Source organism: Helianthus annuus, chromosome 2 (genome assembly GCF_002127325.2).
Source record: "Helianthus annuus cultivar XRQ/B chromosome 2, HanXRQr2.0-SUNRISE, whole genome shotgun sequence".
In the NCBI taxonomy this organism is placed as follows: Eukaryota; Viridiplantae; Streptophyta; class Magnoliopsida; order Asterales; family Asteraceae; genus Helianthus; species Helianthus annuus.
The window spans coordinates 167,537,491-167,555,750 of NC_035434.2; the positions used below are offsets into that span (position 1 = coordinate 167,537,491).

Sequence of the window (18,260 nt, forward strand, 5' to 3'; positions counted from 1 at the left end):
AAAATATTTTCGTCACCCACCTTTTGACATTTTCGGTATTGGTACTTTCGGTTTGCTACATGTATTTTACCATTTTTTACCTTCCCATACCGGTAACGTACAAATCAAAATCATTTTCGGTACCAACACCCAGTTTTGGCGATTTTCAGTACCAGTACCGAGTTCATCCCTACCCTAAACCACCAAAACGGTAGACAATCGCTACACGGCCAGTTTGATTTGTTGGTTTCACAACCATAGTTCGCAATCCGAACACCCTCTATCATTTCTGTTCTATTTTCCTCATATCCAAACACCCCACTAGATTAAGAAAAAAAGCTCTAATAAAAGAAAAAATGGAAACAAATAGCCAATGCTTACATAGTTCATACAAAAAGCGAATAGCCCGAATCCTAAAACAAGTTCTTATCTTCACGTTTTCGTTACTAAACTTCACCAATGGGCAAAGAGCGCAAAAAACCATAGCACAACTACACAAATGACCAGTTGACGAAAGAGAAAGCGAGACAATGGACCGTACTTTCATCTGCTGCTAGAACCTTCCATGCTACCGCTTGTTCATACGTAATATGACGCCCCATCGTCGACATACAAATCCCGCCAGGTAAATGTGTGTACCCCTGAAAACAAACGCGCATTTATGATCTTTTATAAAGAAAAACAAGGACTAACGACAAGTCAAATAACGTTTAATACGACTTGTATAAGCATCATACGACTCGTATACGGTATTAAAATAAAGAGTAAACTTCCGTTTTGCTCCCTGTGGTTTGGTCACTTTAACGGTTTTGCTCCAAACCTTTAAAAATAGCCATTTTACTCCCTGACGTTTCAGTTTTTTTGCCAGTTTGCTCCCCGCCTCTTAACTCCATCCAAATTGTTTGTTTTTCCATTTTGCTCCCCGCAGGGAGCAAACTGGCAACAAAACCAAAACATCAGGGAGTAAAATGGCTATTTTTAAAGGTTTGGGGCAAAACCGTTAAAGTGACCAAACCACAGGGAGCAAAACGGAAGTTTACTCTAAAATAAACTAACAAGTCAATAAGCATTATACGACTCGTATATGGCATTCAAACTAACAAAGACGTTTATACGATCATATACAGAATATAAAAGAAAATACAATTTAAAAAAAAACAAGAATGATACGAGTCATATAAGCATTATACGAGTCTTTCAGTTTTTTTTCTAAGTTTCAATCAATCCTACGCTCGTTACGCTATTATATGAGTCGTATAAGCAATTATAGAGGGTCATGATCTTTTTTATTGAAGACACAAGAAAATACGCAACGGAAGTTGAATATTATACCTGTTGCATTATCTTGGCAAATTCTGGAACCAACGCCTTTCGTCCAGAATCATCGAACATTTTGTCTAGAGTGATGTCTTGTAGCGAAACAAGAGTTGTCTCCAACATATCAAGTCCGGCTTGATTCGCAAACATAAAAACCGGTAGAGACTGAAAACCGCAAATGATGATACAATATTGAATTATATATAGCATAAAAAGAGAAAGAGGGCAGTTTCAATTTATTTAGTTGTGTAAACTATGCAGTTAATATAGGTGATGTATTGGTTATTGGCCTCGGTGTCAAATATCTGTCAGAAAATCGGTACCGATAATATCGGCGATATTGACCGATATACCAATGTATCACTGAATCGTTAGTGTTAAATTGCTATATATATAAATTTTGCGTGATATTAAAAAGGAAAAATTACAAGTTTTGTCCTTTATCTTTATACCACTTTTCAGGCGGTGTCCTTTTTAACGAATGTCGACAGGCGGTGTCCTTTACTAGGTATTTTGTTGCAAGTTTAGTCCTTTACACCCAACCCAGTTAAAAAACCCTGTTAATTGTTGACAGGCGATGTCCTTTACTAGGTATTTTGTTGCAAGTTTAGTCCTTTACCTAGGTATTTTGTTGCAAGTTTAGTCCTTTACACCCAACAATTAACAGGGTTTTTTAACTGGGTTGGGTGTAAAGGACTAAACTTGCAACAAAATACCTAGTAAAGGACACCGTCTGTCGACATTCGTTAAAAAGGACTCCGCCTGAAAAGTGGTATAAAGATAAAGGACAAAACTTGTAATTTTTCCTATTAAAAATACCGATATCTCAAATATTGGTCCTTGACCAATATCCGATATTTTACTGCATTAACTGCATAGGTTGTAAAACGGGTCAATTCAGGTTATACCTTTAGAGAACAACACAAAATAGCATCTTGATGTTGCCAAAGATCTTTCAATAACGACTCCCCAACAACCGAACCCGAGCTCAACAAATCCGCTCCTAAATGGTACCTGAAAGAAATAACCAAAAATCGGTGTCAAACGATCTTAAATCGTTGAATACGTAAAATAATAATAATAATAGTAATAATAATAATAAAGATTTACGTGTAGCTTTGGCAGATCCATTGAGCTAAAGTGAGTGCTTCGGGTGAGCTAGGAGACGGTTTAGGGCCCACGCACGGGCTCAAACCCGAAGGTGATATAGCCATAGCGACTCTCTGAACTGAATTGATCACACTTCGAACATACTGTCGAGCCATTGTGGCCACACTGTCGGCTAAATTGTTCTCAAAAGGGAACTGAAAGGCGATGGTTAGAACTGATCTTGAAGTGTGGCATGTTGACATATCGGTTGAGCCATGGTTAGTTGTGGGGGCCACGTCTAGACTAGAGGTTAAGTCGAGTGTTCGGTGTGTGGTTGCCAGTGCGTTCTTTCCGTCACCCTGATTGACATGGACCGGTTAGTCGAAAGGGTCAAAGGAGAGAGAGAGTAAGAGATAGAGAGAGAGAAAGTATGAACTCAACTGATTTGGGGTCTAAGGGGATAATACGAAATCCCGAGGGTACAAGTGGTGCATCGTCTGGAAACATTTCATCGATCGGTGCAAAAACGAGCTCCGAACAAGCTCCGACAGCGTTTTCATCGATCCCGTTGCATAACTAAATCCAAAAGAGAATTAAAAAAAATTAAGAAATTATTTATGCAAAATGGCGTTTTGATGTAAAAAAAAAGAGTTAACGGCCATTATCGTCCCTGACATTCTTGAAACATGCCAGTTCCGTCCAAAAAACAAGCGTATGTTAAAATGTTAAAACCTGTCGTTTAACGAAGGGTAAAAACGTCATTTTCCAATTTTCTTTTATTTTCCCTTTTTCTAAACCCTTTTAAAATCCCACCCTTTTAAGAAAAAGAAAATGACGTTTTTACCCTTCATTAAACAACAAACGTTAGTTTTTTGGACGGAACAATGTTTCAAGAATGTCAGGGACGAAAATGGTACAAATTTGAAATTTGGCCTCGACTGACATAATTGGACAAACCACAGGGACGAAAATGACAGTTAACTCTAAAAACGTACGAAAAAAAGTACCTGCAAGAGATGAATGTCACGTGACGTAAAAGGATCCTCTTGTCCAAGTGCATGACCTTCAAGTCTTACAACTTCAAGCATCTACATATATAAACATAATATTACGCCTCTCGGATTTTGACACTTACATTTATAATATATAATTTATAAACACACGAAAGACTTGTAAAATAAAAAATAAAAAATAAAAAAACCTCTTCGTGTTCAATTGTGTGGCCAAGAGGCATAATAATTTGACTGCCGGTGAATCGTGTAGGTCTCATTCCGGGGTACGTATTATACGAGTTGGCTTTAACCGATGCAGCGGAATAAGCATCTACATTGAAGTCAGCCCACTCTGACCTATGCTCCCTCAAAAACCGAACCAGCACCGCAGGTGGCACGTTCTTGCGATAAAAAAAAATCAAGATTAGGGGTGTGAATTTCTGACACAATGCGACACGAATTTTACGGGTTTGGGTTTAGTCTAAACGGGTTCGGGTAAGTTTCAGGTTGAACCCGCCAACCCGGCCCGTTTAGCACCCCTAGACTCGAGATACTCACTTGAAATAGCATGGAAGCCTTTGCACAAAGAATCCCTCCAAGATACGATAAAGAATTCGACGGATTCATAGAATTGTTAAGATTCTTGGTTGAATTCACCGCAATAATTACGTCTTCCGCACCGTCACAGTTCATTAACGACCACCCGTCGTCGGTAAATCCGTTTATGGCATCGTTGAAGCCTCTGTAATTTAAAGCAAAATGTACAATTTTAATTACATAATAACAATAATAGTAGTAAACATATTTTAGCACACATAAACAAACTATCACAAAACTATTTGGTAATAAACATACCTGCTTAATCTTTGACTTAACGTTCGTAAAACAGCCGGTTGTCTTCCCAAACCGTAAACGACCTCTCCACTTGACTCCTGAGCTATTTGCCGAATATAACGTAACGCCTATATCCGACACGCGAATAAATAAAAAGGTATAAAAGAATGTGTTACCGTGAAAATAAGATTTAACTAACCGCAATGGTCATCTTTTGCGCTACAACTTTGGAAGATTCGTAAAGTGGACGAAGAACCTCGGGCACACTCCACGCCTAAACAATTAATACCAATTAAATGCATAACCTTATACAAATCAAACAATTGGTTTGTCACTACGAGTCTATGACATTAGTCGAATTTTCGGACAGTATGAATATTATATATATAGGGCTGCAAACAAACCGGTCGTTCAACAGACAGTTCGTGAACCGTTCGGCGGGAAGTTCATTTATGTTCGTTTGTTTAATAAATGAGTGAACACGAACAAGAAATTTCGTTTTTTTAATGAACGAACATTAACAGAGGCTGCGTTCTTTCATTTATGTTCGATGGTTCACTACCGTTTTACGTATTATATTTTTGTTAAATACTTCAATATTCCAACAAATTATCAGTGTAGTATATATTATGTTCATGAACGCTTGTTTGTGTTCGTTTGTTTTCATTTGTGTTCATGAACATTAGTTAGTATTCGTTTGTCCGTTACCTAAAATTAACAAACGAACACGTTCATTTCCTTAACGAACAAACACAACAAAAAATCTTGTTCGGTAAGTGTTCGCGAACAGTTCGTGAAAATATATACTTCCTTAACAAGCGAACACGAACTCGTTCAGTTTGTTTGCAGCCATGTATATGATCCCTCTTAGTTATCTTATAAACTAAATATTTATATTAAAAATAATTAATTTACCTCAAGATTCAGGTGATCAACGATGTGTATAACGGAACCACCGCCTTCACAAGGACGAATAAGGTAGCCACTCGGTAACATTTCTCCTCTTACAAACTGAGCAGCGGCAGCGGGATTCGGGCCCGCGCCGGAACCCGATAGGGATCTTTCACACACCTTATATATATAGCAAAAAAAAACGTGTCAACTTAAAATATATAGAAAACGATAAAAAGGGTAGAATGGTAATTATTAACGTACAACGAGACTTCCGTTATCTAAACTTGTAGTGTATCTTAACGTCCAGAAATCACGCGCAGGAGCCAGTGTCGTTGGAGCAAAGGTCTAAAACAGATCCGTACATTAATTATTTTGTATAAAAAACGTTATTACGATATATTTAATTTAATTATTTATAGTTTTATATTTATAGTTTTATATTCACCTGCATATATACAAGTTCGATTGTCCCCCCGTTTCCGGCAGGAAACATTGTGAAAACTTCGAGGCTTCGGCAATCACGGAACCAAGAAGGGCGATCTTTAAGGATCTCTACAATCTATAAAATATCGTAAACGGTTGTAAATAAAAATTAAACTTCAAATAAATGTTCGTATTATCTCGAAAATAAGGCATAATATAGTTAGTTACCTTTGTGGGCTCTAAACTTACGAGACCGCAGGCTCTAGCTGCCACTCCACTGCAACTCTGTGAAATGGCAAAGATCCCAACCGAATCCGGACCAGGCTGAAATAAAATATTTGATTTTTATATGAATAACGTTTTGATCAAGATTTTATTATGAATTAGACAAAACAAATTCGAATTTGACGACCAATTTGGACATTTTAAATATTAATCAAGATTGTTATTAATTAATCGAAAAAGACTAGGATTTGACAACCAATTATACACTTTAATCAAAGTTGTTATGATTTAGACAAAAAGGATAAGATTTTGAAAACCGATTTAGACATTTTATTTTTTTAATTAAGATCATTATGCATTAATCCAAACATAAATATAAATTTGTAAAAATAATAATAATAATAATAATAATAATAATAATAACCTTCATCCCAGGCATCTGGACCCAATCAACAGCAGTTCCTGTAGCCTTAGAAAGGAACTCTGCCAACGTCTCTTCGGCAATCGAGAGGAGTCTACAAAGTCAAACAAGTAATAATCCGATCAAAATTTCGATACAATGTAAAACATTATTTTCGGAGATAAGCGTAATTTTCGAAAAGACGGAATTACCCAGCTGGGTTATTAGCATCTCTTAAAGAATGCTGTGGAGTGGTAATCACAGAGTCGCAACTCGCATCCGTAGCTGCAGAACCCTGCAAAAAAAATCATTTTTTATCAACGTTTAAAAAGAAAAACACAAAAAGATTCGATCTTGCTTTGTTTTTTAATTGAACCTTAGGCGGTATCTTTCGAAAACCTGACCGGGCCGGCGGCCGGTTGGTCTAGTTCATCCTATCAGACCCGTTTTTAGTCGAACCGGTCGGTTGGGCCGGAAAAATGGCCTATTGAACCAGATTTTTTAGGCGTTGAACCGGATTTTTGTTCGGTCCAACTAGTGGACCGTTAAGGAGACCAGTTCGATGTCCGGTCCGGTTCTGAAAACATTGCGTTTAAAACGTATATATAAACGTACTGTGTGCATATGTTGGCGCATATAACCGTTCTCGCATACAAGCTGAGACACTTGTTTTTGCAGCCGATCATTTTCCTCCATTAATAACTTGTTCATGGCAGATAGCTTCTTGTTCACTGTTTGAAGTCTTGAAGACTCTTTTCGTTGCTTCTCTCGACATCTAAACACAGCATAAAAATATGAGAAATCACATGTAATATTGAAATTTAAAAATCAAATTAATATTAACATCCATAATTAATAAACACAAAAATAACATAATTGAAGTGTAAATAATTAAACTCGGAATCGTAAAATCACATATGTAGTGAATTCAATTCATAGATTATTAGATCAAAATATATTGCAGCACAAATTGGAAAAATAATTAAGATTAAAATTCTAAAACTTGTGAAATAACATGCTCTAATGAAATTCAAAGATCAAATTAACATCCATAAACACAAAAATAATAATAAAATCTTAGTGTAAATCATCAAAGAAACTTTATATTTTTACCTACATTTTATTTTCCCTCTTTTCTCTACTCATGAATGCAAAATCACATATGCAATAAATTCAAAGATCCAAATATATTGCAACACAAATTAAAAATAAAAAATTATAATTCTAAATTCTAAAAGTAGTGAAATTTCCTCTAATGAAATACAAAGATCAAATTCACATCCATAAACACAAAAAAATAACATAATTTAAGTGTAAATAAATAAATCATCAAAGCAATTTTACCTACATTCTATTTCCCCTAATTAGACTTATCACAAATACAACAAAATCCAAAGATCCAAATAAATTACAACACAAATCATAAACAAAACAATCAAAATTCTAAAAACTTATAAACATACAAAAAACTTAAAAAAAAAAAAAAAAAAAAAAAAAAAAAAAAAAAAAAACCTAATTGCATACCCCCCCCCAAACCCCTAATTCATACCTGCGGTTTTGAAACCAAACTTTGATTTGTTTAGGTTCAATGTTGGACAAAATAGGGCATTCTCGGATCAACTGTTGTCTCCTCAAAGAACTTGGTTTTGGGCATTCTGCATAAACCCTTTCTAAAGCTTCAACTTGCTCAGTAGTATACCTCACATATTTCCCATTATCCAACTGGTGTTTGGTTATGCTTGTGTTGCTGCTACTCATCTCTTTATGCTGCTGATGTTGAACCACCATAGCCATTTTCAACAAAATTGTTCAAAGATTGTTCAAAGATTGCAGCTTTTTGCCTCAAGATTCCAAGATAAATAAAGGGTTTTCAAGAAACTTCAAAACAGATATTAATAAAAATAATAATATTAATAATTAATAAAAATTGTTAAATTACAACTAATAAACAGACAAAAGTCACAAAACAAGCCTGTTTTTGTTTTCTTTCAGGGTGGTTTTAACCAGTTTGATCAAACTATTTGTACACAAAAACTTTCTTTTTTCACTGGTTTCACACAGTTTTGATGAGAGAAAAAAATAAAAAAAAATTAAAAAAAAAAACTTTTTTTTGGGTTTTTTAAAGAATCTTGAAACAGAGAGAAACCCAACAAAATCTTGTGATGAAAGTATGGATTTGAGGGGTGATTTTTGCAAACCCAGTAAAAAGATTGGATTTTGAGAGGTGGGTGGGGGTTAATTTGATGAGTAGAAGAAGGAGAAGATGCATTAGTGAAGGGTGGTGTTTGAAACCCTAGAAGACATGGTGTGGTGACAGGGGAAATTAAACAGCAAGACAACAAATGCAGAGAGAGAAAAATGACACACTAGAGATACATATACATACACACAGGTCTGAGTTTGTCTGAGAGCTAAAAAGAAGAGAGAGAGGGAGGGAGAGAGGAGAGAGAGAGGGTTGTCTTGGAAATCCAAAAATGACAGTGTTATATGCTGCTGGTGCGCGCAGCCTCGAGCCAGCCTTTGGCTTGTGCAATATATATATTTGTTTTTTTTATTTAAGGTCATCCGTAGTCATAAAGCCCTTTGTGGGGCGTTATGCGACACGTGTCGTGTCACGTCACATAAGGGCTTTATGAGGCGTTATATTACTAGAGCCCGTAGTTATAAAGCCCCCACCCATCAATACCTAATTATTAATTTTCGTTTTTATTAATTAATTATAAAAACACTAACTAATTTTTTATTGGTCCAAACTTTGAAAGCTCCCCCATACTTGGCGCTATATATATCACGCCACACTAATTTTTTGTCACATAAAGCCCTTCGTAATGGTGTTTGGGGCTTTATAGGGGCTTTATGTGGGTGCATAACGCCCCACTACACATAGTCTAAGTTGCTATAATTTTTTTAGACGGTTAACGAATCCTTCAAATAGTCTGTAAGGCTACTCAGAGTAGAAGGACGTAGAGTGATATATGGTTGTCACATCAGCATAATGAGTTTTGTTCTTTGAGTCTCAAAAGCTAGGGGATGGTTGTGGGCATGGAAGAGGGATGTTTGTTTTTTTTTTAATTAAGTGATTAAAATAAAACCCACCGATCACACTAAAACCAATCAACTCGCGCTATGTCACTATTACCATTTGCCCGACGATAGGTGAAGATACCCACGCCACTCGACTCACGCCAACTCTAAGGCCATACACGGGGTGGTGTTCCAGGCATGGAGGAGGATGCCACGCCACCTCTACGCTGCCACACCGACCAGCCTAAGTGGAAACGAGACACCGATGAAGCCAAGTGATGGCGTGAAACAGTGCCTCGTGTGGTTTGATTACGACCAAGTGATGGGTTGTCATGTTCACTGTCACAGTTTGATGGAGAAAGACCGAAGAAGTAGTTATGGGGGGTGTATTGGAGAGTACCAAGTGATCAGGTAGTGTGAAACACTGCCCCAGCCCATTTGATCACTTAAACTTAGGGGCTGTTTGGTAGCCTCTGAATGGTCATTAAGAGGCTACCTCTTAATGGAACCATTAAGAATTTTACCAATGAGAAGGTAGAAGAATGTGACATGTGATGATTTACCATTCAGATGTTACCTCTTAACCATTCAGACTTGAGGTTACCTCTTATTCATTCAGAGGTTTTAAACCATAAAGAGGTAGCATCTGAATGGCTATTAAGAGACTATCAAACAGCCCCTTAGGATTTAAAGAGATGAGATGGCATAGCTCGATTGGTAGATCACTTAAACTTGTGATTTAAAGAGATGAGGTGATATAGCTCGATTGGTCGGTATCAAGTGATAGTGATTTTTTTAGAAGGGCCCCTACCCCTAAATCTAACTAAAAACCACATTTACTTTATTATATTAATTAAAAAACTCACAATTTATTCTTTATGTTTATTTGTATTCAATTAATAATATTATTTTAATCAGTTTTTACTATTTTTTTTCTCTTCTCCACTCACAAAATAATCATAAAGAAAGAATAGTGAGTTGGTAAATATAAGAAATCACTATAAAATCCATTACTCTTTATGATTTAAGAATAAGGAAACGTATAAAGAATCGAACTAAATAGGTAATCTAGAAGGTTACCTTGAAATATAATGATAAGACATGATCTACCAATTCAATGTGAATATTGTTACATAGAAATTAAGAAGTTTAATTTATCTAAGCTTGTAAAAACTTTACACCATCTATTTTTAGTTATGTTTTGTTGAATATTTATAATCTAATAACCCCAAACCTATTTCCGATGGTGAGAGCAGTCTATTAGTGGTAAATGGCGTATGGCGGAGTAGGTGGGAGGGGGAAGTGCGACGACGGGCGATGGTTGTTTTGGTGGTGCTGACGGTGGCATGGTGGTGTTGGGTGTCTTTCGATGACGATCGAAAAACATACGTGTTTAGGTTGCAGGTGTCGGTGGCTGGAGGTAGTGATGTATTGTGGGAGAAGAGACAATGTGGCCGGGGAGAGGTGGGTGGGATGACAATGTATTTTTTTAATATTATTTTAGAGTAGCGCTGTAAACGAGCCGAGTTGAGCCGAGGTTGACCCAGCTCGAGCTCGACTCGAACTTAATTTGAGCTGACTCGGCTCGAGCTCGAATTTCAAATCAAGCTGAGATTTAAGGCTCGAGCTTGACTCGATTAAAATTCGAGCTAGCTCGGCTCAGCTTGATCTAACTCGAAGTAACAAAAAATTGCAAAATTTACTACTTAAAAAGTCCTAAAAAATGAATCTCTTCATAGACTAAAGGCTATAATTGCAATTTAATTAACCAAATGGCTAAATATGCAAGTATAAATAGTTTTCTCACTTTGTGTATTGTCTTTACCTTCTTTTATAGGGGAGACACTCCTATAGTTCTTGTCTTCTGAGCGATGTGGGACAAAAAATGTAGAATGTAAACCTTATCGAGCCGGCTCACGAGCTCACGAGCCGAGCCAGGCCAAGCTCGAGCTCGGCTCGTTTACAAACCGTGACGAGCCGAGCTGGGTCGTTTACAACCGAGCCAATTTCGAGCCAAGTTTTTTTCGAAATTTTTTCGAACGAGTTTCGAACGAGCTACGAGCTACGAGTTTTTTGAACACCCATATTTTAAAGTAAACTTACATAAGCAATCCTTGATGTGTAAAAGAACCAAAATAATCTTACACTTAATAGAGAAAGAAAAGAAAAACTAAGAAAGTTAGTGTCATTGATTAAAAGAGTTGGAAAATAAAATGTAAGTGTTAGATTTGTTAGAGGATTCTTTTTTAAACCAAAATGGTTAAAAGGGCCAAACCATACTACAATAGAGGTAATTTGCTCTTTGGCGTTACTAGAACCTGAAAGTGTAAGCTTACTAGAGTGTCATGGTTTAAATAGAATTAGCATATGTTTAATTATTATTATAACTAGTTATTTTCCGTCCACACATTGCGGCGGGACCCAATGACTACAAAAGGCGTGTCAGCAACGGCAAACAGATACCGAATATCAAAACATAAATAAAATGACGTGGTAAGGATAGTTACTCCATCATAAAAAAACGATTTTAAATAACCTAATATATAATAATAGGACCCACACGTCCTACACGTTGGAAATTCGGTTGTTTTCAATTCAGTTATTACGGTGTTAACACGTTAAAATATGGATGAGCTCGGTACCGGTAACGACAGCGAAAGTACCGATCCGAAAAATCATCGAAATTAGGTACCGGCACCGAAAATGCTCGGTACAATACGGTATGGTATTTGAAGGTAAAAATCAATAAATACAGGTATGGTGCTAGACCGGTGTCAAACCGAAAGTAACGATTCTGAAAACGCCAAAATGTGGGTACCAAATTGGTACCGAAAATGATTTGGTATAGTAAATTTGGTACCGATACGATACTGGTTCGTTTACAGGATTTGATACGATTTGCTCATCAATATTCTAAATATCCAAGTTAATTTTACATGCTACAATTCATTCATTACAGAAAAATACAAAAAAGAAAGCAAAATAAGTTGTTGTGTATATAAAACCTCATTCAAACGAAATATAGTTTACTTACTGTGTGTATGAAAAGTAATCTAAACGGTGCAATTACTTGTATTGCTGCGTTGCTACAGGATTTGATGAGCTCGGTACCAACCGATACCGAAAATACCGTTACCGAAATCCCCAAAAGTGGGTACCGGTACCGAATATACCTAGTATGGTACGATTCGGTACTGGTACGGCACCGGTAACTGGTGAATACCTGTACAGAACCGGTACCGAAGATACATCGGTTTAGTAAATTTGAGACCAGTACGTATACCCGATACTAGGGATGAGCATATGCCACCGAATACCGATCCCATACCGATCCCGTACCGTCCCGTACCGATCCCGATCCCGATCGGCATCCCGATCGGTATCCACTTTTTGGCGTTTTCGGTATCGGTACGGTACGGTATCGGTATTATACCGATACCGACCCTCAAAATACGGTATAATACCGATACCGTACCGTACCGATACCTAACCGACATGTTTCGGTATCGGTACCTAGTTTAGGTGAAATTCGGGATCGGTATTAGGCGGTATCGGTATCGGATACCGATATGCTCATCCCTACCCGATACCATTTACTCATCTTTTAATGATGTTACTATTCATTCCATTTTAATTTTAAATAATTCTAAATTCTAAATTCTAAATTCTAAATCTAAATTCTAATTCTAATTTTAATTTAATAATAAATAACTGTTCATTCACTCTCCATTTTATCACATATAGATTATATTATAACATTATATTATAAAATTTAAAAAATTAATATAATAGTAATAGTAAGATCATAAGGATAGTGTGATAGTAACTATAAAATTAATGATAAAAAAAACTAGGCATTGCGAACCAGTAAAGATTTTTCCTTTATTGTAACCTTTAGCTTATGAAATTATCATCAACCCCACTTAAAATAATTAATATAAATGAGAATTAATGTTAATGTGATATTACGTGGAAAATATTTTCATCTTTTCGTTAAACTATTAAGTATAATGGTGTTAGGAGTGGTTAAACATTTAAGAGTGACAAATTAAAAAATCAATCAATCAGAGTGCGTCACGTCAATCAGTGAAAAATGTTTAAACTTTAGTGAAAAGTGTTGGCAATGGTTTAGACATTTGGTAAAGTGGTAAACTTAAAAAAAAAAAAAAAAATGTGTGATTGGTTGAGATTGGAATAGACCCCACCCCACACTACCCTCTCTCTCTCCTTCCTATCCTTCACCGCAGCGGCATGCCTTCCCCGCACCATTCATGTCACCGCCTCGGCAAAGGGTTGGCGGCGGTGTTTGCCGCGCGGCAACCCGCTTTGCCGCACTCTTTGCGACTCCACTCCTAACACCCTAATAATACTTTTCGTTAAACTATTAAGTATAATACTTTTATATTTATAAATGTTGTGAGTTATATTAAATTAACTAGGGATAGTTAATGATAGCCTTAAAGTTTAAGAATGATGAAAATATTTTAGTGTAATACATAAAGATTAGATGATTAAAGTATATAGGTAAAGTTGATATATACAAAGTTGTCTTTGTGGCCTTGTGGGGGTGTTTAGGGTTGCTTATCAAATTTATTTATTTCTTTATTGGTCTTTCAAATAAGCTATGTAGACATATTCGACTATTTAGATCGGACGGTGTGGTCTTACATGGAATGGCTGGTGTCTTCTATCATGCCGGTACATCGTCTCGTGTCATGGCGTCGTGGTGGTGTGGAGGAGAGGGCAACGGGTATTGATTGTTTTTGTTTGAGTTAATTTTGATTGGTTGTTGTTTGATTTTTTTTAAACGTCACTTTCAATCCTTTATACCCCATGCTCTTTTTACCATGTCTCCTGCTGACGTGACTGTTCCTCCACACCATGTGGTCTTATAGCTTAATGGTACCAAGAGATTAGGCTATGCGGTATGGTGATAGCCCATCCTTGGAGCATGATCCTCCACGTAGATCGGGTGTGAGGATGGGGCAAAAATGATGGAGGTAAGAAAATGAGGGATGAGCCTAATATATATATATATATATATATATATATATATATATATATATATATATATATATATAGGGTAGGGATCCTAAGAGAAGTCCACCCTATTTGAGAAACTTGAGAAGCAATCTAGACCACACATTTTCCCTTAGCAAAAAATGCAAAAGAAGTTGAAAAAAATGCTTTTTTTTTTTGGAAAACTCAGAGTTTTTTCTTTAAGGTTTTAATTTTTAATTTTTTTTATTTTTTGGGAATTATACACATGTGTATATTGTTAATCTTTTAACTATACATATATGTATATACATGTTTAAAATTGAAAAATATGTGTTATAAACCTTAAACCCTAAAGCTAAACCCTAATTCTAAGCCCTAAAGCTAAACCCTACTGATAAACCCTAAAGCTAAACCCTAAAGCTAAAGCTAACCCTAAAGTTAAACCCTTAATGCTAAACCCTAATTCAAACCCTAAAACTAAAGCTAAAGCTAAATCCTAATGCTAAATCTAAAAGCTAAACCCTAATGCTAAACCCTAAGTACTATTGATAAACCCTAAAGCTAAACCCTAAACCCTAATGCTAAACCCTAAATACTAATGCTAAACCCTACTTCCATACCTTACTAAACATCTAAGTCGAAATCGACGCAAACACTTAAACGTTAGAAGATAAACAATAAATAGGTTATATTATAATCTGACTTGGACTCCGACTTGAATACTTATCAATTTATTGACTCACACGTTACCGAGTCTAAGAGTCGACTCAAGCTGACAGGCAAGCGTCGACTCGTGTTGCAACCCCACGCCTCCAACTACGACTCAAGGCTTTCTGTCACATCTCATACTTTGTCACACCAACCAAGTCGCGACTTAGGTGGGTTCTCTTCCCAACTCTTGGTTTGGCTCCAAGTGTTAATACGACCCCATCAACATCCTAGTTTCGACTCAGCTTCAGCTGCATCTCGTACATTTCCAAGCTTCAACACACACAAAGAACTTCAACTCGTATCGATTTGTGGCTCAAGGCAACAAGTTGTGTCTAGCAGCTTCGGCTCAAGTGTCAAATTCACAACATTAAATTTGTATATTATTTAAAGTACAAGAGGTAAATTTGTGGCGCAAGGCAGCATGTCGTGTCTAGTGGCTTCTGCTCAAGTGTTAAATTCCAACATTACAATCCTGCATTATTTAAAAGAGTGAATTTCAAGGATTGTCCTTTATCTTTATACTCATTTTCAGATGTTGTCCTTTATGTTCAAAATTGACGAGTTTTGTCTTTTATGTTTTCATATCATACACGTTTTGTCCTTTAGGCCTAACCCAGTTAGTTTTTTCAGTTAAATTTGGTCATGTGCTTTGCATATGAGCGTATTTTTGTCAATTCAAATGTTGCAGAAGCTTTGAGCTGTAAATCTGCCTTTGAACTTACATTTGAATTGACAAAAATGTCCTCATGTGCAAAGCATATCACCAAATTTAACTGAAAAAGCTAATTGTGTTAGGCCTAAAGGACAAAATATGTATGATATGAAAACATAAAGGACAAAACTCGTCAATTTTAAACATAAAAGACAACGCCTGAAAATGGGTATAAAGATAAAGGACAATTCTTGAAATTCACTCCAGATACTCTATTTAAAATATAAGAGTTAAAATTGAAACATATAAAAAATAAAAATAGCGTTACTATTAAAATGGACATATATGTGATGCAAACTCATTTGATGATAAGATATGAAACTATCACCAAAAAAATGAAAACGTCTCATATATTTTAGTTTCGATAGTAACAAATCATTTTTGTATAATCATAAATATGTACCACGCATCAAGCCCTTGCCACTGGCAGTGGGTTTTGTGGTTTTGTGAGAAACGCTGTTAGCCAAACTCTGGTGTCTCTGACGCCAGTGTAGACTTAGTTAAGACAACATAGTCTGACAGAGTAGGGTTACGGCCTTCTGTTTAGGAGGGTGTGAGATCTCTCTCACAACAAGTTAAAAATTCTCACCGTTCAAAAAAAAACCAAATTTAAAGGACTTTAGTATGTTAAAAAAAGAGTCTAGAAATTAATATAGTAACTTTTCTCATAACATTACCTTCCATGTAGGAACATGAATAGATTACTACACCACCCCCTTGCTTGATCCATCATGGTTCCCATGGATTAAACCATGGCAACCATGGTCCTAGTTTCCATTTTTCATGATTTCCTTTCCTTTTTCTTTAGACAAAAATTAACTAAAATAAATAAGGGGATAGTGTTTGGGTCATGACCACACCCCTAGGGTAGTGGTTTTAAATGGTGGATTAAAAATGGGTGACATGGTGATGATGTGGAGGGTCATGGTGGTCATATGGGTCATGACCACACCCTATAGCCTTTAGAATAAAATGAAAAAAAAAAAAAAACCAAAGACCCTGAGACATGTATGTTTCAAATACATTAATTGCATAAATCTCGTAGGATCATAATTGTAATAATTGTTTTTGTCTAAAAGGAACAATAAAAGATATGAGAGATGGGGGGTTGATTTTGTTATTAAATTGAGATGGCAGGGCAGGGCCGAACTTTATCAGGGTCAAATCCAATATTGATGCAGCCCCATCACCTCCCCTACCATTAGCCCTTAATATAAACTATTTCTGCAATTTTAAAATTAACTATTAAATAAAAAATAATGTGTTATTTATTTATAATAAAAACTAGTTTTTTACCCGCCGCGCGTTGCGGCGGCGCCGTACACGAAATGATAACGTATAGACTACAATTGATCAAACTCGTTTCAAAACTAAATTTACGTCAAAACGTATGATAACTCAAATTTATACCGTCAAATCAAAATGTTCAAAATTTGACCCAATAATGTGTTATTTTATTATCAAATTGGTTTTATATTAATTAGTAAAATTCTCCGCGCTAAACGGCGTGAATACGATATGTATGAGTTTGTTTTGTTATGGTATCGCTACGATACCAACACTTGGCATAACAACTGAAGTAGAATTCAAAAGAAAAAGTGTACGATAGACTTAAAAGGATGTCAACACATGTTATAATCAGTTTAAAATTATAAAAATGAATGCCGGTAAATTTTCTGATAGCACCAAGTATCGACATTTTTTGGTCCGACGAAGAAACTAAATCAAGATGGAGCTAGGGTGAATCGTGGAAGTCTTTTTTTATATTTATATGTCTGTGTTTGTTGATTCAAACTATATTAGTTTAGTAGTATTCGTTTTTGTTGATTTTTAAGAAAAAAAATTATGTTTATACTATTTGCTATAAATAATTGAAATTTCAAAAGACACATGGAAGTCTATGGTTAGATTGTGAGTTAACATCATGTGAATTTATAATTACAATAGCTAACACCATGTGTAGTAGGATGGGAAAATAATGCCCTCACTCTTGGGTATTTTGCGCTATGTGGTGGTCCAGTCAGAAATGAGTCATTATGTGGCGTTTTTTTAAAACGGGTGTAGTGGTATAATACCCCATCAAATGATTACCCAATTATTATTATTTTTTTTAATTAAAACTAATGAAGAAATGGGTGTAGTGGCATGATTGGCCAAATGTTAGTGTACTACATCTGTCGACTTCGTCTTGTATCGAGTCTTAGTTTTAGATTGTTAGATCAGGGCATGTTTTATTAGAAAATAGGATAGCATATAGGTTTAACCTGGTAGGTCCGCTTATGTGTCACTAGGAGGTCCGCTTATATGTCAGGTCCGCTTATGTGTCACTAGGAGGTCCGCTTATGTGTCACTAGGAGGTCCGCTTATGTGTCAGGTCCGCTTATGTGTCACTAGGAGGTTCGCTTATGTGTCAGGTCCGCTTATGTGTCCATGTACCTTGGAGGGAACCCCAACACCTATAAATAGGTGCACATAAGCGAACTACAGGAAGTAGTCTTGTAACTCGTACCGAAGTGCTGCCGGATCGAGAATTGGATGTAAACTGTCATTATTCAATACAGAAAGGTGTTTAAAGTGATTTGCAAGCTGTTTCTACGTTGATTACTTGTTTTCCGCACCTGTAATTGACGAAAACTCCTCTGAACGACTCGTTCGGGTC

At 36.1% G+C, this 18,260-nt stretch overlaps 1 protein-coding gene across 1 annotated transcript; it reads right to left on the minus strand.

The window, feature by feature from the left end:
- Positions 1-301: 301 nt before the first annotated feature.
- On the minus strand, positions 302-8,663 carry LOC110927068 (homeobox-leucine zipper protein REVOLUTA). The gene is made up of 18 exons (XM_022170660.2): positions 7,703-8,663; positions 6,769-6,928; positions 6,366-6,448; positions 6,178-6,268; positions 5,757-5,852; positions 5,551-5,664; positions 5,367-5,450; positions 5,127-5,282; positions 4,411-4,485; positions 4,233-4,339; positions 3,936-4,119; positions 3,587-3,778; positions 3,393-3,473; positions 2,827-2,961; positions 2,407-2,744; positions 2,205-2,310; positions 1,312-1,461; positions 302-620 (listed from the first exon to the last, which is right to left on the minus strand). Exons 1-18 carry the CDS (start codon positions 7,945-7,947, stop codon positions 471-473), a joined length of 2,547 nt encoding a protein of 848 aa, XP_022026352.1. The 5' UTR covers positions 7,948-8,663; the 3' UTR covers positions 302-470.
- Between the last annotated feature and the right edge of the window lie 9,597 nt (positions 8,664-18,260).